The sequence below is a fragment of the Antedon mediterranea genome, chromosome 10, assembly GCF_964355755.1.
Source record: "Antedon mediterranea chromosome 10, ecAntMedi1.1, whole genome shotgun sequence".
Lineage (NCBI taxonomy): Eukaryota > Metazoa > Echinodermata > Crinoidea > Comatulida > Antedonidae > Antedon > Antedon mediterranea.
The window spans coordinates 16,896,384-16,919,677 of NC_092679.1; the positions used below are offsets into that span (position 1 = coordinate 16,896,384).

The 23,294-nt window shown below is 33.6% G+C and overlaps 1 protein-coding gene across 2 annotated transcripts; it reads left to right on the plus strand.

The window, feature by feature from the left end:
* Window positions 1-856: 856 nt before the first annotated feature.
* LOC140060176 (methionine synthase-like) lies at window positions 857-22,077 on the plus strand. 2 transcript variants are annotated; one of them, XM_072106274.1, is made up of 26 exons: window positions 857-990; window positions 1,353-1,418; window positions 2,148-2,378; window positions 3,318-3,407; window positions 3,649-3,811; window positions 4,913-5,079; window positions 7,330-7,525; window positions 8,614-8,823; window positions 8,979-9,091; window positions 9,328-9,468; window positions 10,103-10,288; window positions 10,639-10,818; window positions 11,461-11,577; window positions 12,113-12,253; window positions 12,858-12,947; window positions 13,409-13,507; window positions 14,094-14,264; window positions 14,758-14,926; window positions 15,187-15,389; window positions 15,675-15,852; window positions 16,370-16,525; window positions 16,944-17,140; window positions 18,129-18,323; window positions 19,078-19,179; window positions 20,026-20,229; window positions 20,996-22,077. In XM_072106274.1, exons 3-26 carry the CDS (start codon window positions 2,175-2,177, stop codon window positions 21,077-21,079), a joined length of 3,756 nt encoding a protein of 1,251 aa, XP_071962375.1. In that variant the 5' UTR covers window positions 857-990; window positions 1,353-1,418; window positions 2,148-2,174; the 3' UTR covers window positions 21,080-22,077. The 2 variants fall into 2 exon arrangements, with proteins under 2 accessions (XP_071962375.1, XP_071962376.1); XM_072106275.1 differs by lacking the exon at window positions 1,353-1,418 and having other exon boundaries at window positions 892-990.
* The last annotated feature ends 1,217 nt before the right edge of the window (window positions 22,078-23,294 follow it).

Consider the following 23,294-nt stretch of genomic DNA (forward strand, 5'->3'; position numbering starts at 1 on the left):
TATAAATTAGATAATGCTTGACCTTGACCTACCAATTTGGTTTATTGTTTATACCGCTGCTGAATTCATCCATGCTTTTCATACGTGTTTCTTTTTTCCGTGCATCAACATACGATTTTTTATACGCCGTGGTTAGGATTCCGGCACCGGAACTCAACTGCCCACCGTTAGGGAATCCGACACGATATTGCGCATGCCCAGAGCTCTGGGAAGTGAATTATAGCTTGCACTAATAGTGCCACACACCACACCACCGAGAGTCGGAGTGTTATAGGGATTTACTGTAGCCTAGATAGTCGAGTCGTTGCGCGAGCGAGAGATGGATGAAACTTGGCCTATGCCATACATGAATTAATAATTAAAATACGACTACGCCACGCGTTAAAATAATTATAATGATATTAATAAGAATCAGTATCTATCTAAGAATCGTAATGCTGTTTTTAACGTTGCGACCCCGAATTCCCGAACAGTTTTTTCACATCCACGCGGTGGCTGCCGTCAACAAATCAACTTGTGAATATTGCATGTTATGTACAGTATATTAAATGCGTTATGAAAAACCATAAAACTAGTCATGTAATTATATAATTCATAATGATATGAAGTTTATATATGAATGCAGCAACCACTTTTTAATTACAAAATAAATAGGCCCACTGGTCACGTCTAACTGGTAGGCCTAGATTAGTGGATCCCGCATTATTAGTAGGCATCTAGGCTAGTTCGCCGTGTGTGGCGGCGCAGCTATGAAATGATCCATCGCTGTATAGTCAAAGAATTGGTATAGTATAGAGTCGCCGATTACCTCGCTCTGGGCATGCGCAATAGCGTGTCGGATTTCCTAACGCTGGGCAGTTGGGTTCCGGTGCCGGAATCCTAACCACGGCGTTTTTCGCCAGGAGTTCAAGAGGTGCTGGCTAGATATAGAAGTTTCTGTAGGCCCAAATATTTTTGTAAGGTGAACTCAAAGCAACATGAACTGTCCAGGTGAGTTTGTACTGTAATTTGATAAAGATTTGACAACCATAATTGAATATACGCTAGCCTACCCTCGTCTAGTAGGGTAGGCCTAGTAGGAGGTAGGCTACCTAGGGCTAGGGGCCTAGTTCAAGCAGGTTACACCCGCCCGGTATACCACGAAGGCTAGCTGCTTGACCGGCTAGGGATTAACTAGCCTATATTATATGCCTGGCCTAGCCAGTTCTATTACTACAATACATGCTACCACAAACTAACTAGGCCTAGGCTACACTGGTTATGAAAAGTAAACAATCTTTTATTCCAAGTGCCCCATCCATCGTTCAAAATTGTTATTTTTAATGAAACAATTTTTTAAATTTAAATTTTAGTTCAGATTTATATCAGGTGAAACCACAAGGCAAGTCTCTAATAATTCATCAATTCTTTGAAACAGGGTAAGTTCTAATGTACTGACTTTAGTCAAAGAATCTCCTGTTCGTCCGAAGCGCGTAACAATTTCGAAAGGCATTGTGGGATAGAATAGAGCTAATGGGTGGCGCCATTGTGAGCCATGGAGTAGGGCGCCCGAATCAAATTAGAAAGTCAAAATCATAGAGGGGATCTGCTAATACTCTAGGGGGGTAGAGTAATTGACTTCCTAGTTTGGAGGGGGCGCTGCTCCATGCTGTGAAATAGCGTCGCCCAGTTTGACCTTTTAACCCTGTACTTCCGATACTGTGTTTTGAATGCAAATTGAAGAACAGGAGATTCTTTGCTGTAGTTAGTTGTTGTTGTTGTCTAATTGTCAATAATATGTTGTTATGCCTAGAGAATGCACTTGTGAATTATATGACACACTTTAAAACCCCTAGGAGAGCTGTGTCATTTGTCTGATGTGCGTCATACCTTATGAATACCATGACGCACCCGTACAGCAAAAATATGAAACCATAAAATTAAAATACTAGTCTTTAAACAAATAAAAATATTCAAATCGTAAGCATTCATTATTTATTTTATAATATACAGTACTGTATAAAATAATGTGTTTTTGTTGAGAGTTTTTAAAATTGGTATTGTTTCGTGTTGATATAAATATTGTAATTATGATGTATTTTAAGACGAGCAATGTAATTTTCTCATTGTGGGAAAGAATAAAGATGATACTTGATACTCTCTTCTAGAGTGGTTGAAAATAAATATATATTAAAATGGGGGTCGAAACGGAGATTGCCAAGACACTGCAGGAGCGGATTATGATCTTTGATGGTGGAATGGGTACAATGATTCAAGCATTAAAATTTGATGAAAATGAGTTCCGTGGCGAGGAGTTTAAAAATCATCCAAAATCATTGAAGGGTAACAATGATCTGTTGTCTCTTACACAAGCAGATGCCATCTTAAAGATACATAAGGTATGATTGAACATTTAAAAAAAATGTAGTGTCTAGTCATAGATGCAATCCCCATGCTATACCTATGACAACAAATTTTTTTTACTAAAGAAGATACTATGAGTTTCGAACCGTAGCCTAATGCTACAGCATGATGTTGCGAAACCCAAGCTACCGACCAGCTTACAGTACAATGCAACGACATTAGTTTTTTATCTAACGTCATTGGTGGCACTATATACATAGATATACTGTAGTCTGGAGATTGTATCTACGACTAGTTGTAGATGCAGCCAGTTTGTTAAAAAAAATAAGATAATAAATTATTTGATTTTGTTGATTGCATAAAGCTCTGTCAACACTATCAATCTTTATGTGACAAAAAAATGTGATGTGCCCATATATGCCCATGATGATGTCATATAACTACCATGTTTGGGCATATCACTACCATATTTGGACACATCACACTTTTTTTGTCAAACTAGTTTGATAGTGTAGACAGAGCTTAATGTGGCATTTGTTCATTTTATTAATGCAACATGCTACGCTCGATGGTCTTACCTTTGACATCCGGAAACTGGTTTTGACAATTTTCTGTATGGATAACAATTTCTTTCCTTCTTAAAAATTAAAAACAAATATAGATATAAAAGGCAAGGAAAGACCAAACAGGTGCTATTTACATGTATGCTAATTGGTCAACCAAAAACTGATAAAAACAAGATAAATAAATATCTACAAATTACAATATTTAGACGGTCTTTTAATATAAAAGGTCTTAAAAAACATTGGAAATCATGATATATGTTGGCCTACTGTATGTCTGATTTTGTCAAAAACTCTAACCTGTGTCAACTGCAACAAATTCCACAGTCTTGAAGTTTTTCTCCTCACTTGTAGTAGGGGTATCCTTAGTATCGACAGGTAATGTCTATTTTCATTTTTATCATATTTCAGGATTACCTACTAGCAGGTTCCGACTTTGTTGAAACAAATACATTTAGTGGAACCAGTGTTGCACAAGCTGACTATGGATTAGAACACATTGTAAGTATTATTTTTATTTGAGTATAGGCCTACATGTATACCTTTAATTAAAGACGGCCACCCAGCAAAACCCTGCCAGCCTGGGGAGGAGATAGGCACCACTTGGAGATATGACTTTATGCCTGTGTATCATATCATAATGCTCGTACAACTACTGTATCTCATCTGCAACGCATGGGGCAAGAGAGGACGAGAGAATTGTTTTTAAAGATTTTGATTTACTATATTATTTCACTCACAGGTTTACCGATTAAATAAAGAATCAGCACAAATAGCTAAAAAGGCTGCAGAGGAAGTGACTAAAGAAACAGGTGTCCAACGCTATGTTGCAGGGGCTTTAGGGCCGACTAATCGTACACTATCCATCTCACCATCTGTTGAACAACCAGAGTTTAGAAACATAAGTATGTTTATTCATTGGATTCTAGTCTCATATCAAAATATTGAATTGTAAATCTATGCTAATATATTTCATTAATAATGCTTATATATTAGTAAGTGAGTGGCCGAGCGGTTAAGACAGTGGAACCGTAATTACATAGCCATAACATCGGCAGGGGTTCAAGGCTCACTCACTCATGGTTCTGGTGGTAGAACGAGTCTTCTCGGATAAGGACTATAAACCGTAGGTCCAGTGTACACATCTAGCTCGTGTGCACTTTAAAGAACCTAGTACATCTTTCGAGACGAGTAGGGGGTTACCCCGGTGTATTAGTACATCATAGCCACTGATCATAACTGAGCCCTCCGGGAGACCAGTATTTGACTGAAGAGGTCACCCAGTATAAATATATATTTCAATCAATCATAAACCTTATTTTGTTGAGTCAAGTGGTTAAAGCAGGCTGAGGAACACTCTGCAAACCATGTTGATATTGGCCCAGGTTCCAGGCTTCTCGGTAAAGAAGACTTAAATTAGGGTTATCCTGGTCCATATACACCTAAGCCCATTTAGTGGTAGTTCTGCACAAAGGGAAAGTGTACACTATCAAACTAGTGTGATGTGTCTAAATATAGTAAGTGATATGACATCATCATGTCCATATATGGGCACATCACATTTTTTTGTCACATACAGTAAAGTTTGATAGTGTAGACAGAGCTTTAGGGAAGATAAAAGTCCACTGCACTTTAATACGTAAAGCATTATAAGCAATTTACAGCATATTTATTATTCTAGAATCTGGTGGTAATTTTTTACTAGGCCATTTAGCACAGATTTTTGACCAGCAAATGTGATTTTATTAACAATTTATATGCAATGCTGGTATTAAATCCAATCATATTAAGTATTCAAACAAATTATGAAAGATGTTTTTTTTTGTGATTTTTGAACAATTAAATTTTGAAATTTTACAAAAAATGTTTTGAATTAGTAGAGGCATACACAAAGCAAATTATGAAAAAGCGTTATTGTGTAGTTTTAAACACTAAATTCAGAAAATACTATGAAATTTGATAATGTATAAAAGTTAACATATTACCGTGTAATGTTTGTTTATTAGCTTTTGATAAACTAGTCGAGGCATACACAGAGCAAGCAAAAGGACTACTAGACGGCGGTTCAGATGTTTTACTCGTAGAGACTATATTTGACACGCTTAATGCAAAAGCCGCCCTCTATGCTATCCAGTTGCTTTTTGAGAGTGAATACGAACCAGTTCCACTCTTTGTAAGTAACAACCTATACAGTTTCTTTCAGCTCAACTACACTAAATTTTTAAGTTTAAATAATTTATATTATATCAAAGGGCAGTCAAAACCTAGTAGATTTTATACATTTATATTTGTCATTTTGTGTATTTTGGAGGAAATAAACAAAAAAGAATTACTTATAAATTGCATTGTTCAATAAAATGATTATTTATAGTATTGACCCTCACAAACTATTGTCTTATAGGTTTTTATTAGGCATCATTACATCTGTGTGGTGTTGGTATTATTTATCTAGTAAAAATGGATATGATAATGCTGCAGTTATATAATGATAAGAGTCACCCACAAGGGTAAAATCTCAGATATTTTAAATTTGTGTTTTTACTAAATTTTCAGTATATGCACATTTTTATATTCTAAATGTTTTATCTGTAATCAGTGCAAAGGATACACTTACTAGATAGTGATTAGTTTCATTTTTTAGGAATCCTTGTATTAAATATATATTGTTTATTTAGTATATATGTAGGCAAAATAAATATCCAATCACTTGTTCAAAAGCTACAACGATATTTAATTTTGATATTTAATTAAAGCATGGACCTATACATTTAGTTTATAGATCTTTGATTAAAGCACAGTAGACTAAATTGTAACTTAAAACATAGTGGTATAAAAAAGGCCAAAACATAGGGAAGTTTTGTTGTTGTTACAATTAAACCTTTGTGATGCAGTCATGCATTACAAGGTCACAAGATGAATAAGTTACCAAATCATACTACACACTGCTGATTTTCTTTCCAGTTTTGATTCAAAAACTTTGTATAGAGTTTAACATAGCACCATGTTACACCCTTTCTGCTTGAAAGATTCCATAATCTTCTACAGTAGACCTTCAGAAATAGGCATTTAAAATTTACTGTAGAAAGGACAAAAGCTAGCAGCAAAGCTGTTTTGATAAAATAAAAGCTGAGCTCTACATTTTTCATCCCCTACATCGTGGCTGTGCTGGCGGATCTTTTAATATACATACAATATTCGGCAACGGAACTACTAGGGCTATGCTGTTCAATGTTGTGTTCGAAATATCTTAAATATTTTAGCCAGGTTACTTAAGAATGCCCAATTTTTTCCTAACCACCAACACAAGGTCCCTAAATAATAAAATTAATGAATTTGAAGCCGTTATTAACCTCTGTCTACACTATCAGCCTTTATGTGAAAAAAAAAAATTAAATATAATATGTGGGCATGATGATGTCATATCATTACCAAAATTTGGCCATATCACTACCATATTTTGGCACTTTTATTTCTCAAACTATTTCGATGTTGTAGATCTTTTTATAGTTTTTTTATATGTACTTTTACATTTTTTATACTGTATCTTTTTTTTTAAATGTTTAATATATTTTTTATAGGTTTTGATGTTAAACTTTCAGTTTTAAACATGTCTGAACATCACATGCAATTCAGTCTTTACCACTGGCCAATTGTGATTTTAATAACATGAACTTAATATACAAATGTATACAGCAGAACCCCTATTAAGAGGACAACTTTGGGACACAAAGTGTGGTTTTATTATCTGGTGTCCTCAGATTCGGGTTGGCCATATTGTTAAATGATATAGTGCCTCTTGGTTATTTTGTGGGAAAGTGTCCACTTAATAGAGGTTTCCCTGAATAACAGAGGGGTTCCACTGTTTAATTTGTATTAATTCTATTCATTATTGTTTATGTTTTCTTCTCTTTTTGAGAGTGGAGCTGTTCTTGGTGGTTAACATGCTTGCCTTCCAATCCAAGTGTCCAGGGTTCAATCCTGACCTAACGTAGTGCCAGAGTTCAATCCTGACCTAACGTAGTGCCAGGGTTTAATCCTGACCTAACGTAGTGCCAGGGTTTAATCCTGACCTAACGTAGTGCCAGAGTTCAATCCTGACCTAACGTAGTGCCAGGGTTGTAACTCATGACCTAACGTAGTGCCAGGGTTCAAACCTGACCTAGCGTAGTGCCAGGGTTGTAACTCATGACTCTTTCAACTCCACTCCCTAAGCCTCAAATGATCCTTATAGTAGTTTATAAGCATGTGTAATTGGCGAGTTACTTGCTGTTGGATGCGTATGAAATGATAATGATGATAATAATAATTTTAAAAAATAACATATTTTCTTTATAAATCTTTGTTTTTGCCACTGTACCGTTTATGTACAGTATGTATCAAGTTGTAATTTTCGAAACTAACTGATTATTTTTTCCAAATTCAGATTTCTGGGACCATCGTTGACAAAAGTGGAAGAACTCTGTCGGGCCAGACGGGGGAGGCCTTTGTTATCAGTGTGTCTCATGTGAAACCAATGTGTCTTGGTCTGAACTGTGCTTTAGGGGCCACTGAAATGAGACCGTTTATAGAAGCCATTGGACTATTCACTCCCTCATATGTTATATGCTACCCCAATGCAGGTATATTTTTATTATTTACATTAAAAATAGTGTGATCTGTTTAAAATATGATGTAATGTTTACACTTCATAAATTAATATTCAAACAACAATGGAACATGATCTGAATTCCATTTTTTGACAGGAAATGGATCTTTACCACTAGACTATAAAGTATCATGATTACAGGTCAACACAATTTTCTATATCATGCAGTATATCATGCAGTATATCATCAATATATACCATCATGGAGTACAGTATACTGTGCATTATATCATGCAATATATTTTTCAGTGTATTGTGCAGTGTATCATGCAATATATTGTGCAGTATATCATGCAATATATTGTGCAGTATATCATGCAATATATTGTGAAGTATATCATGCCATATATTTTGCAGTATATCATGCAATATATTGTGCAGTATATCATGCAGTATATCATCAATATATACCATCATGGAGTACAGTATACTGTGCATTATATCATGCAATATATTTTTCAGTGTATTGTGCAGTGTATCATGCAATATATTGTGCAGTATATCATGCAATATATTGTGCAGTATATCATGCAATATATTGTGAAGTATATCATGCCATATATTTTGCAGTATATCATGCAATATATTGTGCAGTATATCATGCAATATATTGTGTAGTGTATTGTGCAGTGAATCATGCAATATACAGTGTAATGCAATGTATCATGTATTATATTATACCATAATCTCATGCAATATATCATTATGCAGTATATCATTCAATGAACCAGGTACTGTATCATGCAGTATATTGTGCAGTATATTATACATAATCTCATGCAATATATCATGCAGTAAACCATGTATTTCAGTAATAAGCAGTATTTGTATGAAACAGTATTTCATGCAATAAGCCATGTACTGTATCATGCAGTATATCGTGCAATATACCATATAATATGGCGTTCAGTATATCATGCAATATACCATATAGTATGGCGTTCAGTATATCATGCAGTATATTCATACCAAGCCTTTTTCCCATACCCTCTTGAAACTAGTGTGTAATTGTACAATCTGTACATCTCTCTGCATTGTCTAATAATTGGATTCCTTCTTTAGGTTTGCCGAATACTTTTGGAGACTATGATGAGACTCCAGAGATGATGTCCTCGCAGCTAGCTGAATTTGCTAAAGACGGCCTGTTGAACATTGTCGGTGGATGCTGTGGCACAACACCAAAACACATCAAAGCAATCAAAGAAGCAGTTAGCGTCTATAAACCAAGAATTCCTCCTAAATCAGTTCATCCAGATGCTCTGATGACATCTGGTAAATATATTCAAGCTTCACTTGAATCTTTATAAACGCAAAGATATAGAGCACTTAATAATATTATCTGTATGAGTTTAGTTTTAGCTTGTTTTGCTGGTGGGTGGTATTGGAATAGATCCACTGAGAACCTCTATTTCATGTCTTTATTTCAGGACTTGAACCCATGATAATGGAAAAAGACTTTTTATTTGTAAACATTGGTGAGAGGTGCAACGTAGCTGGTTCAAGACGCTTTGCTAAGCTAATTGCGAACAATAAATATGAGGTAGATATTAAAACAAGTTTTTTTAAATTTAATGCACCGGTGTTTGTCAACACAATTTGCTCATGTCTGGATTAGACTCTCTACAGCAGTTTCTAAAAAAAATATATTGAAAAATGGCTGCAATTTTTTATTATGCAAAAGGCCAAAAATATCCTAACATTGTTTTTGCCCAAACATTGGAAATGTTGAATCTTTGCACTATATTTTTCTTCAAATTTTAATTGCATTTTTCTTAGGATGCGCTGAGTGTGGCTAAATCTCAGGTTGAGTTAGGAGCTCAAATTCTTGATATTAATATGGATGAGGGTATGTTGGATGGTTTGAAAGCAATGAATAAGTTTATCAATTTAATAGCATCAGAGCCTGATATCAGCCGGGTAAGTTGCTTGTGTATTGTGCAGGGCACTATTCCAATGATAGTTCCCTTGGAATGATTTTAAAGCATTAATAGCTTCCTAAAGGGAATTATTTTCCAATAGTATCCAGACAATAATTGGATATTACAACAGTGACGTCTGAGTATATTATCACAAGCCATTCAGTATTTAGTTCTATTGCATGGTAAAAATTCTATTTAACGGTTCTGTTGCATGCTCAGCCTATTGTAAATATAACAAACATGAGTGTATCCTCGTTGTTTGTTTGATGGTAAATTAATTATCATAGGCCATTCAATATTAGTTTTATTGCATGGTAAAATGTCTATTTAATGGTTCTATTAAATGGTTCTATTGCATGTTCATGTAAACATTTTGATAATGTGCAAGGCTGGTGATTATTGCATGTTTGAAAACCAACGGTGTCGTTTCTACTTGTAAATATAAATGGGGTCCGGAATAGCCTGCGACTTGCAGCCTACTGGACTGAATTGCGCACAGGTGTGGTTGACACATACCACAACTTTCTTCTCCCCTAAGGGTCCCTTCGTGTTGAGTGGTGCCATCAAAGGCACCCTTTAGTTTGTCCAGAACCAAAATCCAAGCATACATAACTTTTTACCTACTTTTACAGGTCCCTCTTTGTGTAGATTCGTCAAAGTTCCAAGTTGTAGAAGCAGGGTTGAAATGCACACAAGGAAAATGTATTGTAAATAGTATAAGTTTGAAAGAAGGAGAGGCTGATTTTATTGAGAAAGCTAGCATTATAAAACGACATGGTGCGGCTGTAGTTGTAATGGCATTTGACGAAGTTGGACAGGTAACAATCTCACGAAAATCACTTTTTAGCTGATAAATGATTTTATTTATTTTTTTTTTTATTTTATTCATTTCGGCAATAAACATAAAATAATAATTACAAAAAAAAACATAGAAATATATATATATATATGAAATACAAGACACGAGGCCGAGGAAGGACAAAAGCATTAAACAAAATGCTGTCACCGGTAACGTGTGTCTCTCCAACAATGATGATGATACAGCAGCTTTAAAATTAAACTGAATGCCATTATTTCTTAATGGACACCCCTTCCAAGTTTATAACCAGTACTACACACTAAAATAGTTGCTTTAGTCATAAGTTATTTAATTTTCTTTTTTTCACAGGCGGCTGACAGCCAAAGAAAGATTGAAATATGTACACGCTCTTACAACATACTGGTGAACGAGGTCGGATTTAACCAAAATGACATCATATTTGACCCCAACATTCTGACGATAGCAACTGGTATAGAGGAGCACAATACATATGCTATAGACTTTATAAATGCATTGAAGGAGATTAAGGTAAGATTAACATTAAGGTAACTTTGTTTAAATATGTTTATGGTTTTTTTACATATGGAAAGCCAAATCTGCCAAAAATTTACAATGCATACATATTATTTTTCTACCGATCTCTTAAAATTCACGATTCTATTTATGTTTTCTGCGCATCTTGTGTTCGCGAGTACGTTTTTGTGCATGTTTTATTCTGCGAATACATTTTTGTGTGTCTTTGGTTGTCCTTTTCTACACATGCGATGTGTGTTTGTAGTTGTATTTTTGGTTGCTCTCACCTTGTCTTTGTACGTTGTGTGTTTGTATTAGTACATTGTGTGTTTGTAATTGTACTTTTGGCGAATTTGGCTTTCCATAAGGCAGATGAAATGCATTTACATCATAATGCAAATTGATCAATAATGCAATTTGAATACTAATATTATGGTATTGTGACATTTATTTCTCATTTATATTTATTTTGTTTTGGTATAAAAAAACATATATATATATATATACAAAAAACAGCAGAAGCTGAAAGTATTGCATTTACAAAAATACTGATTAAGAAGTACACAAAACATCAAACATTAACATAAGAGGCAACCCTGGTTTAATATTAAAACATTAGGTAATAACAATTTATATTTACCTGTTAATATTTTATAGAGAACGTTACCAGGAGCTCGCATCAGTGGTGGACTGTCTAACTTGTCATTTTCATTCCGTGGAATGGAAGTTGTACGTGAAGCCATGCATAGTGTGTTCCTATTCCACGCTATTAAGGTAAATTGTGGCAATTATAGCTCTAATTGCCAGTGAATATTATACAGATATTGCCTGCTTAGAGGTTAAATATAAGATTTTACATCCCCGAAGCGCTGAGGGAAATATATTTCCTCCAACAAAATAATCATTCCCAAGGGGTTGTCAAATCTTATATTTTACTGATATAAAAGGCGATATCTATTATATTACATAGCCAACAACAAGTTGAATATCTACTGCTGGGTCGGGTATAGCTAGCCCTCCTTTGTAATAAGCCTGCCTAGTTAGGCGTTGCATTCACCTTACCTTGGGAAGAATAATATACAGATAATTACTAATTAAACAATGGAATATCTAAAATAACATCAATTTTTATTTGTTGTGAAAATGTTGGGCTTTACATTATAAATATATAAATTCAATTCAGTATTCATTTCCTTGTATCTCTGCTAATATACAATAAAATATGTACAATTTACTATTTAAAAAAAAGATATAAATATATAACCACCTTTTCTAGTATGTTAAAATGTAGTGTTGATAATATCTTTAGGCTGGTATGGATATGGGCATTGTCAATGCAGGTAATTTACCAGTGTATGATGATATCAATCCAACGTTACTCCAACTCTGTGAAAGCCTTATATGGAACAAGGACCCAGATGGCACAGAGAAACTACTAGCCTACGCACAAGTAAGTTAAAATGCACTTATCACCAGTTTTACTTTACTGGTCATGGGTAATGACATGGCTTATTGTGGTGTGGTGATTATGTTTTGTTTTGTAAACCCACTTGATTTTGTTCGTATTTGGGAATCCTGTCTCTCTCTCTATTGTTTATTTTTTGTTATATGTGAGACGAAATAAATGAAATGAAATGTAATTTTCATCTATGTACATCAGTACAAAGGTGAAATAAAGTATATTGAATGTTTGCACATTTCCACAGTGTTATAATACTGTATGTGTAATACAGTAGAAATACCCAACAAATTGTTTGCTTAAAAATGGGTTCTAATGTAAAGCTCTGTCTACATTATCAAAATAGTTTGACAAAAAAAGTGTGATCTGCTCAAATATGGTAGTGGTATGCCTAAATATGGTAATTATATGACATCATCATTTCCATTTTAGGGCAAATTTTTAGTCGCATAAAGTTTGATAGTGTAGACAGAGCTTAATATATTATAATACAGATAAGAAAGGCCTTTTTGTGGATCAAATCACTCAGAGCCTTGATAAAGATATGTGTTTAAAATATAGAATTGTAGTAAAATAACAAACATTTTTATTTCAGACTTTAGGAAAGGGAGCCAAAAAAGTGGTTGAAGACAATGAATGGAGAAATATGCCAGTAGAGAATAGATTAGAACATGCATTAGTCAAGGTAATTTAACCACACCAACTCATTTTAGCCATATATATATATATATATATTATCTATCATAAAATAGTCTATGATTCTGTATGTCTACAGTACACATCCTTACGAAATTACTTGTACACTTATTATTATTATAATATATATTATACTTACTGTATATATTGTCCCCCTGAATATGCAATTTTCATGCCACATAATAGTTATCCACTTTGACCAAAAATTGGATTTAAACAAAATTGATTTACCTGAAAAAACTGGAATTTTTTAAAGCAAAAAAAAAGTTAAAATTGCCTGCGAGCCAATGGATTTTTGGTCGAATTTAACCATTATGTTATTTTATAAGTGTTTTTTTTTCTACTAGGGGAGTGATTAATTTTATTAAAACTACAAGTAACCAAAGTCTGATTTAATTAATCTCCATTTTTCATGTTTTTGAGGGACAAAACATCTTTTTTATCTTGCAGGGAATTGACAAATATGTTGTTGAGGACACTGAAGAAGCGCGTTTTGATAAGACCAAATACCCGCGACCATTAAATGTCATTGAGGGTCCACTGATGAAGGTCAGGCATAAATTTAATTACATTACTTTTTCAGTTCCTTCTTTGGGACACCCCTATTTAGAGGAAACATCTATTAAAGGGACACTTTCCTGTGAAATAAGCTAGGGGAAATATAATTTTAAGACTATGACCAATCCCTATGAATGGGATACTTTAGTGGTTGTTCCTTTAATAGTAGTGGTACTGTATTCATAATATATTTCATCAAAATGCCTATCCGATAAAGCTTTGCTTTCACTAAGACACAAAGTAAATACATATATGTAATGCATTAACCAATCACAGTGAAGGATCATCCTTTTTTCATTTCTTATTGGTCAAATTATTTTGTAGTTTTGTAGTGGCACCCAAGCTTTTGATGTGAACAGCTATGTGTGTGTGTGTGTATATAACCATTAAATGGTCTATTGTATGAAGGTTAGCATGGAGAAATCAATATGAGTTTTTGGTACACCACAGCTCTGAAAAGAACTGATTGAGTTTTTCGATGTTTTGATCAATGTACTTCATATAACATTGTCATCGTTCATCCTCCTCTTAACTGATTTTTGTTGGCATTGTAATCAATATTTTCACAATTTTTTAGGGGATGAGTATAGTAGGAGATTTGTTTGGGGCGGGTAAGATGTTTTTACCGCAAGTTATCAAGTCTGCAAGAGTAATGAAAAAGGCTGTTGGTTATCTTATACCATATATGGAGAAAGAAAAGCAAGAGATGTTAAAAAACCAAGAAGGCGGTGAAGAAAGATCACTAGAGGTATTTGTTCAATAATTAGATACGATTGTATTTATTGTCATTTTACAACAAGTTTAAATAAAATGTAAAAAAGTAAATTTAAAATGATGTTTATTGGAATACTACTGGAGCCAATAACTGTATACATAGACAACGGACTCATTAGGTGTCATTATTTATACTCGGCTAATTTGCATATCCATTAGGTTTATCATTCTGTTGTTTATGCAGGTGTTTCACCAAATGCTGACATACTTTGTACCAAATATTAGATTAAATTTAGTGCAGCTGTAGCTTGGTGGTTAACGTGCCTTCCAATCCCAGGGTCCAGGGTACAATCCTGACTTAGTGCCAGGGTTGTGAGACCAAGTTTATAAGCACGATAAGTTATAAAATAGGTTATCAATCCTGTAATTGGCGATTTGCTCGCTGTTGGATGCGTATGAATTAAAAAAAATAATAATAACAAAAAAAGCCACCCAACCAAATTATTGGTATATTTATTTTCTTGCAGGATTTAAACAATGGGACTATTGTTATTGCCACTGTGAAAGGCGATGTACATGACATAGGAAAGAATATTGTTGGTGTGGTCTTAGGTTGTAATAATTACAAGGTCATTGACCTAGGGGTCATGACCCCTTGTGATAAGATCCTGAAGACTGCAGTAGAGATGAAAGCAGGTAGGTAATAAGTAGATGTATATATTTGCCAGTAATATTAGTTCCTGGAACTAGAAAGATTTGAGTGGTACAGCATCCCACAATACAATGCACTTATATGTATCCCACAATACAACTCACTTATAATGTATCCCACAATACAATACACTTATATGTATCCCACAATACAATACACGTATGTATCCCACAATACAATACAACATTTTGAACTGAATTGATGTGTGGCAGAACAAACAGAGAATAACTTTTCAAAACTTCAGATATTGTTGGGTTGTCTGGACTTATTACACCGTCACTGGATGAAATGATTCATGTTGCCAAGGAGATGGAGAGACTAGGAATGAAGTTACCATTACTTATAGGTGGCGCTACAACTTCTAAAACCCATACCGCTGTGAAGATCGCACCTTGTTATTCTAACCCAGCAATACATGTTTTAGATGCTTCAAAAAGTGTTGTAGTAGTAAGTGATGTCTGTAATTTTGTGTGTATGGATATTAAAAGGATAATGTTTTCAATTAGAAACTAGGTCATTAAAAAAGGCAGCGTTTATTATAAGGCCTGTAACAGTACAGGCTACACTCACCAGCCTTTGATTACACAATATTATAAACATTTGCTGCCATTTAATAGAACCATTAAATAGAACTTTTACAGTGCAATAGAACTTAATATACTGAATTGCATGTTATACAAAATTATCATAAAATGGAAAAGATACACTCAGGTAATTCTTTTTCTTGTCTAGGTTTCATCATTATTAAAAGAGCTTGATAAACAAGAATTTTTTGAAGAGATACAAGAAGAATATGAAGAAATACGTGAAGATCACTACGACTCCTTGAAAGACCGACACTTCTTCACGATGAATGAGGCACGGAAAAAGAAGTTTACAATTGACTGGAAAAATCCAGACACCAAGCCCAGTAAGTAGGAATTTTTTTTTCCAACATATTAAGGCAAAAATCATGAAAAATGCTTAATTTGAAAATTAAAAATTAATTTTCTTTGATAAAGAACATTCTAGAAATCTTTCCTAAATACTAACAAAAGCTCGGTCTACACTATCAAAAAAATGTGTGATGTACACAAATGTGGTAGTGATATCCCCAAATATGGTAGTGATATCCCCAAATATGGTAATGATATCCCCAAATATGGTAATGATATGACATCATCATGTCCATATATGGGCACATCACATTTTTTCACATAAAGTGAAGTAATCACTTGCGCTATAAATAGAAAAAACGAATGACACCAACGAGTTGTTGAGTTTCTCAACGTTTTGATCAATATACTTGGATCGCCTATTCTAACACCTGAGGATGATCAAAGTATATTGATCGAATTGTCAAAAAACTTGACAGTTCTTTTCAGAACTATATATATGTGGTGTACCCCACATTTTATATCAACAAGATGGTACTTTATTTATTTTAGTGAAACCAATGTTTATTGGAGTGAAAGTGTTTGCAGACTATGATATCAGTCGCTTGGTATCATACATTGATTGGAAGCCTTTCTTTGACGTCTGGCAGTTACGAGGGAAATATCCAAACCGTAATTACCCCAAAATATTCAAAGACAAAGCTGTAGGTAAGTAAGAATAAATGATAAATTTATATATTTATTTTGCTTCATTGAATAGAACATTCAATCTTTTAACTCATGAAAATATTCTCCCTATTCAATTTACAAACATTTATTATGTGTATATTACTTATATTCAGTAAGTAAAAATAGTGGGTGTGTCATGACACAAAGGATAATTTTATATTCACTTCTCTCCATTGAATGGAACATTCGATTCTTTAACTCATGAAAATATTTTCCCTGTTCAATTCATAAACATTTATTATTTGTATATTTCAATACAATATATATATTACAATATTACACTTTGCATAAGTTCATACAAGATAAAGGATTTTCCTTTTATAGCCAAAAATGTCATGTATTTATTTCTGTTGCTGTGATTGGCTCAAAGATAAACCACAAATGTATTTTGTTAAAGGTGAAGAGGCACAAAGGGTATTCAATGATGCACAGACGATGTTGAAGCGCATCATTAAGGAGAAACTGTTGAAGGCTACAGGCATCGTAGGTTTCTACCCAGCTCACAGTGTTGGCGACGATATACAAGTGTTCACAGATGATGAGATGCCACGACAACAAGACCCCAAAGCTGTTTTTTATGGCCTTCGACAGCAGGTGAGACAACGACAGATTATAGCTAGTTCTCAAAATCATTGAAACATTTTTGTTGAACAGAGCAGCTTAAATTATTTAATTTAAAACATACATTCTTATATTGTTGGAAAAATTCCTTTTGTACAAAAAATGGACACATTTCAACTCTCTTATATGAGTGGTTAAGACAGTGGAACCGTAATTCATAGACATAAAATCAGCAAGGGTTTAAGGCCCATTCACACTAGGACGATAACGATCGATGATAAATATATAATCATGCATTTTTTTAACATAAAACAAAAGAAATTAGAAAGGGTTTCGTTCTAGGACTATAGGATAATCATTTATGCTGTCTTCGATAAAAATAATATTTTTAAAATTCCAATCAAATGACGTCATGATACATAAAAACAATAAAATCGTTGTATTGTCACGATATTATTGCTCTTACTAATCATGACGTCATTTGATTGGACGTGTGAAAATATAATTTTCATCAAAGGAAGCATAGATGGCTATTCTATAGCTCTAGAATGAAAAGGTTTTATATTTCTTTTATTTTATGTATGAAAAATGCAAATAATTGTCTATTATCGTTGATCGTTATCGTCCTAGTGTGAATGGGCCTTTAAGGCTCACTTGCTCCGTGGTTCTGGTGGTAGAATAAGTTTCACAGATAAGGACTATATGTAGGTCTAGTGTACACAAAACCTAGTACACCTTTCAAGATGAGGGGTAACCTCGGTGTGCTAGCTCACACAGCCACTGTCATGGACAAACGAATGAGCGCTAGAATTGGCAGAACTGACATGACGTGACCGTAGGGGGAGAAGCATATAGTTAAAAAGTGTAACATTTAAGTCCACAGCGCCATGAGCAGTGATCGTTGCAATAGGGATATATAATTGAAAATATTATCATTAAATATTAACAGTAATACAGTATAGGCAAAACTATAGAAATATTTTGAAAATAAGCTTGAACCATTAACACATTTTCATTGTAGGCTGAGAAAGATTCCGGGCCATATACCTGCCTGTCCGATTTCATTGCACCTGCTGAGACTGGCGTTGCGGATTACATCGGAGCGTTTGCCGTGTCCGTTGGATTCGGTACATACGAACTGTGCCAACAGTATGAACAGGATTTTGACGACTATAGCATTATCATGGCCAAATCTTTAGCAGACCGTTTGGCCGAGGTGAGGATTTAGCAGGCCTTGATCTTGTGATCTTTGGAGACTCTTGTCATTAATTAAGACCTACTTTGGAATGTATCAGAGCCAACATTTTTAGGCACCACAGCAAACATTACAAAAAAACAGCTACACTCCCAAAATCTTGGAATTAGACTTTGTTATGTAGAGCATCTTGTGTATACGTTGTGAACAGTATTACCACCTTTAAGAAGGATAGTGAATGAATTTGCTACGGTTATCCTGGGCAATATGCTGAATTGAGAATAAGAATAAGAACATCCTTGGTGCTGCACATCTAGAATTTTTCTCAGTACAACAAAAACCCTAAAATTAGATGCACTAAACATAATGAATTTGTTTGGTCACCTAGGTAGGGGTCCGGGACCGCGACAGAACGAGAACGGATGGGGACCCTCCAAAGAAATTGCATTTTATTTGTCAGGCATTTGTATGATTTGTTTTTATTTTTTGAATGCGCCTTGAGCACTCTTGAGTGGTATGTGCGCTATAAAAATCCTGTTATTATTATTATTATTAAGATATTATATTTGTATGATGTAGACAGTTTGAACCATGTTTTACTGAACAAAGTTTTGACCATGCTCTGTCAGAAGAAATCTGTTGTCCAACAATGACAGCCCAGGCAGTTCCTTACACGTGAATAGAATTGTTAATATTTCACCCATATTTATTTTAATTCCCTGGACTAACTGCTTTAAACAGAAATTTAAAGATATATATCTAATTATACTTATAGGCATTTGCAGAAGAATTACATGAAAGAGTTCGAAAAGAGTTTTGGGGTTATAGTTCAGACGAATCCCTTGATTCTAAGGACTTGCACAGTATTAAATATGCTGTAAGTATACCACCATTCAATATACAGTACTTTTCTATTGTACTATTGCAGAATTGCAAAGACCACGTATTTGTACATAGAAATATTAGACACCCTAATTAAAGACCACATATAGTTGTACATAGAAAGCCATAGACAATTAGTAATAGTATTTCCGGTGACATTTTAAAGATGTATTGTCCCTCTGAAAAATAATTTTTTGTGTTGAATGTACCATTTTAATATCACATAATGGTTATCCACTTTGACCAAAAATTGGATCTAAACAAAACTTATTTACCTAAAAAATGAAGTTTAAAGCAAAAACTGGTCAAATTGGCTGCCAGCCAATGGATTTTTGGTTGAATTTAACCATTTATTATGTTATTTTTATAAGTGAAAACATTATTTTTCATTTTAAAACTACAAAATAACCTAATATAATAATACTACATTATTTATATAGTGCCCTTTTCATGAGTAATCATGCTCTAACGCGCTTTACAAGCATTATAACCCCGGTACTTTTTTAGATCAAACACGTATGGAAACATACTCCCATAATGCAGCTAGTAATCCGCGCAAAGTTGTGTCTTGATCTAACTGGGTACCCATTTTATACACCTGGGTGGGGAGAGGCAAATGTAAGTAAAGTGTCTTGCCCAAGGATACGAGCAATGCGGCGAGAGTTGGATTTGAACCACGACCTCACGATCGGTAATTCAGCGTCCAACACTCTGCCGCACACGCCTTACGAAACCATGAAATTCTGATTTAAATAATCATGTTTTTGGGGAACAATACATCTTTAACCAAATCTTAGTTTAAAATTAATGACCACATATTTGTACCTCGAATGTTTTGTAGGGTATACGACCAGCTCCAGGTTACCCTAGCCAACCTGACCACACAGAGAAATTGACAATGTGGAAACTAATGAACATTGAGAAGAACACTGGTATTAAGCTCACCGAATCTTTAGCAATGGATCCAGCGGCGTCTGTGTCTGGCTTGTACTTCTCTCACCCGCACTCTCATTATTTCTCAGTTGGCAAGATTGCTAAAGACCAGGTAAGGGAAACTGACTTAAATTGTCAGCCAATTACACTAGAAATGCAATGCAAGGATATAGACACAACACAAGCGAGTTGACCAATGACAAGCAAATGTTCAAATAATCCATTGCTTGTGATTGGTCAAATCAAATCAGCAAGAATAAATGTAACAAAAATTGCATGGTTCAAACTCTAGCTTATGTTTGCAATTGACAGCTTTGGTTCAGAAAAAGTGTCCACTTACTTAGTGTCTATGAGTTGGTTTACAACTTTTTTGTGGACTTCTCAACCTTGTTATGCAGTACTGCAGTATTATATATGTTAAAATATACTGAATATTGTGTGGTTGGTTTGTGAACTAGTGAATCTTATATATTGTGTGTATATATATTACAGTTTATTTTCTTAAAGTAATGTATTGTCCCCTAAAAACATGAAAATTAAAGATTAATAAAATCATACTTTGAATATATTATTTTGTACTTTAAATAAAGTTAATCACGTCCGTAGAAAAAAAAACCGGAAAAAATAAATGGTTAAATTTAACCAAAAACCCATTGGCTGGCAGCCAATTTGACTTTTTTGCTTTAAATTACATTTTTTTTTTCGATTCAATTTTTGGTCAAAGTGGATAACTATTAGGTAATATTAAAATGTTATATTCACCAAAAAATTGTTTAAGAATTATTTTTTTAGGTGGACAATACATCTTTAACTGAATTGTTGTTTTTTTTACAGCACCATATAAAAATAACAATATTATTTAATTACTTGTTTATTAGGTTATAGATTATTCTACCAGGAAGAAAATGAATACCAGCGAAGTAGAGAAATGGCTTCGGCCGATTCTGTCGTACGATACATAACCTCAGGACCGACTGATATTCCAATTCTGACCATTTTAAAGAACAATATTTTTAAACATAAAGGTAGTGTAAAGATATGGTTAATAATATAATTATTTATGGTTTTATTTAATACACTAATAATGTTTATTCCTTGTTAATCAAGGGAAAAAAATCACTGTACCAATTTTAACTATTTAATTTTTTGACATAATCTTGTTACCATAATACCATTCAATTTAACTTAACATTTAATAATAATATTAAATCATTTACATCGCACCAATTCCAAAAAGTTTGTCAAATGCACATTGTATCCTGAAATTTATGAAATAAACAAGTTTTTATAATAATTTTAAGTCAAAGGTGGTGAAAGTTTGATAAAAAGAGTTAGTTTCAATGAGAGGAAGCAACAAAAAGAATAGGAGCTTTTAGGAGTAGAAGTCTTAGTCCCAAAAAAAAAACAAGAATAGAAAGCAATGATTTGTCAGATGAGCAAAGGTGACGAGATGGAACATATCAAAGAACAATTTAGGTGATATAAAATGGACGGGGGAAAATACAGCTTTGAATGTTACAAATTTCTTTCAATTGAAAAAGATAACACAGAAAATGAATGTTATCAATGAAGACAATAAGCGAGAAATGTAAAAACAGTTAAAACATGAAATGTTCAAACTGAAACTTGTAATAGGCTAGCCTAAGAAAAAAAATATTTTAGACTATGGAAGTAAACTTTAAATATTGATACTACTTCGATGATAAAATAGATTATCTTGATTGATTATGGGTCACATGATATTAAATAAATGTTTTATTGAATTTTTAATTTTGTCATGCGATGTTAAATGTAAGTACTTAATGGTTTTATATTCGTGCAATTTCATTCAGTAAAATATAAAAATTATTTTCACCTCATAAAGTTATTTGCACCATTGCACTCATAACATTTTATTGCCCAATAGGATGTAAGGGGAACGCAACTAATTTGACCAATCACAAGCGATTGATTATACTGTCTGTTGCTTGTCATTATGTCCATGCTTTGTATCCTAGTATGAACAAAAGCTCAAATAATTAGCTATGCAACAATATAATAATATATAACATTTAAAGTATTATATGTTTGGACTTGTATATATGGCAATACTACGTTGAAACACCAGTTCTTGTCAAATCAATGAAGTTAGACAACGTTGGTTGTTGACTAGAACTTAGATCGGTGGGTCCTATATAGGTTAGTCCAGCGCATGTATCATTTAACTATGGTTATAATAAACATGCGCAGAGTCGAATAATAGGTTCTGCGCATGTCAATTATGCTATAGTAACCAGTTTAATCGAAAAATAAAAAGGTGGAAATTTCGACATTTTTTGAAAAAATACCTGTACTATAGTACAGGGAAATTTTCGAAAATATGCCAATTTTCGACCCTTTTATTTTTTTACATAAATGGTTACTATAGCGTAATAAACATGCGCAGAGTCGAATAATGGATTCTGCGCATATCAATTATGCTATAGTAAACAGATTTTCGATATAAATGGTTACTATAGCATAATAAACATGCGCAGAGTCAAATAATAGGTTCTGCGCATGTCAATTATGCAATAGTAACCAGTTATATCGAAAAATAAAAAGGTCGAAATTTCGATATTTTTTGAAAAAATCCCTGAACTATAGTACAGGGAAATTTTCGAAAAAATGCCAATTTTCGACCCTTTTATTTTTTTACATAAATGGTTACTATAGCATAATAAACATGCGCAGAGTCGAATAATGGATTCTGCGCATGTCAATTATGCTATAGTAAAAAGTGTTTTTATATAAATGGTTACTATAGCATAATAAACATGCGCAGTGTCGAATAATAGGTTCTGCGCATGTCAATTATGCTATAGTAACCAGTTATATCGAAAAATAAAAAGTCGATATTTTTCGAAAAAATGCCAATTTTTGACACTTTTATTTTTTGACATAAATGGTTACTATAGCATAATAAACCTGCGCAGAGTCGAATAATGGGTTCTGCGCATGTCAATTATGCTATAGTAAACAGATTTTCGATATAAATGGTTACTATAGCATAATAAACATGCGCAGAGTCGAATAATAGGTTCTGCGCATGTCAATTATGCTATAGTAAACAGATTTTTGATATAAATGGTTATTGTAGCATAATAAACATGCGCAGAGTCGAATAATATGTTCTGCGCATGTCAATTATGCTATAGT

Bases quoted from the DNA above. Each gene is read 5' to 3' on its own strand.
- LOC140060176 (XM_072106274.1), top strand. From the start codon at position 2,175: ATGGGGGTCGAAACGGAGATTGCCAAGACACTGCAGGAGCGGATTATG. The intron at 11,578-12,112 runs GTAAATTGTGGC...TAATATCTTTAG, and splicing joins TCCTATTCCACGCTATTAAG to GCTGGTATGGATATGGGCAT. The intron at 19,180-20,025 runs GTAAGTATACCA...AATGTTTTGTAG, and splicing joins TGCACAGTATTAAATATGCT to GGTATACGACCAGCTCCAGG.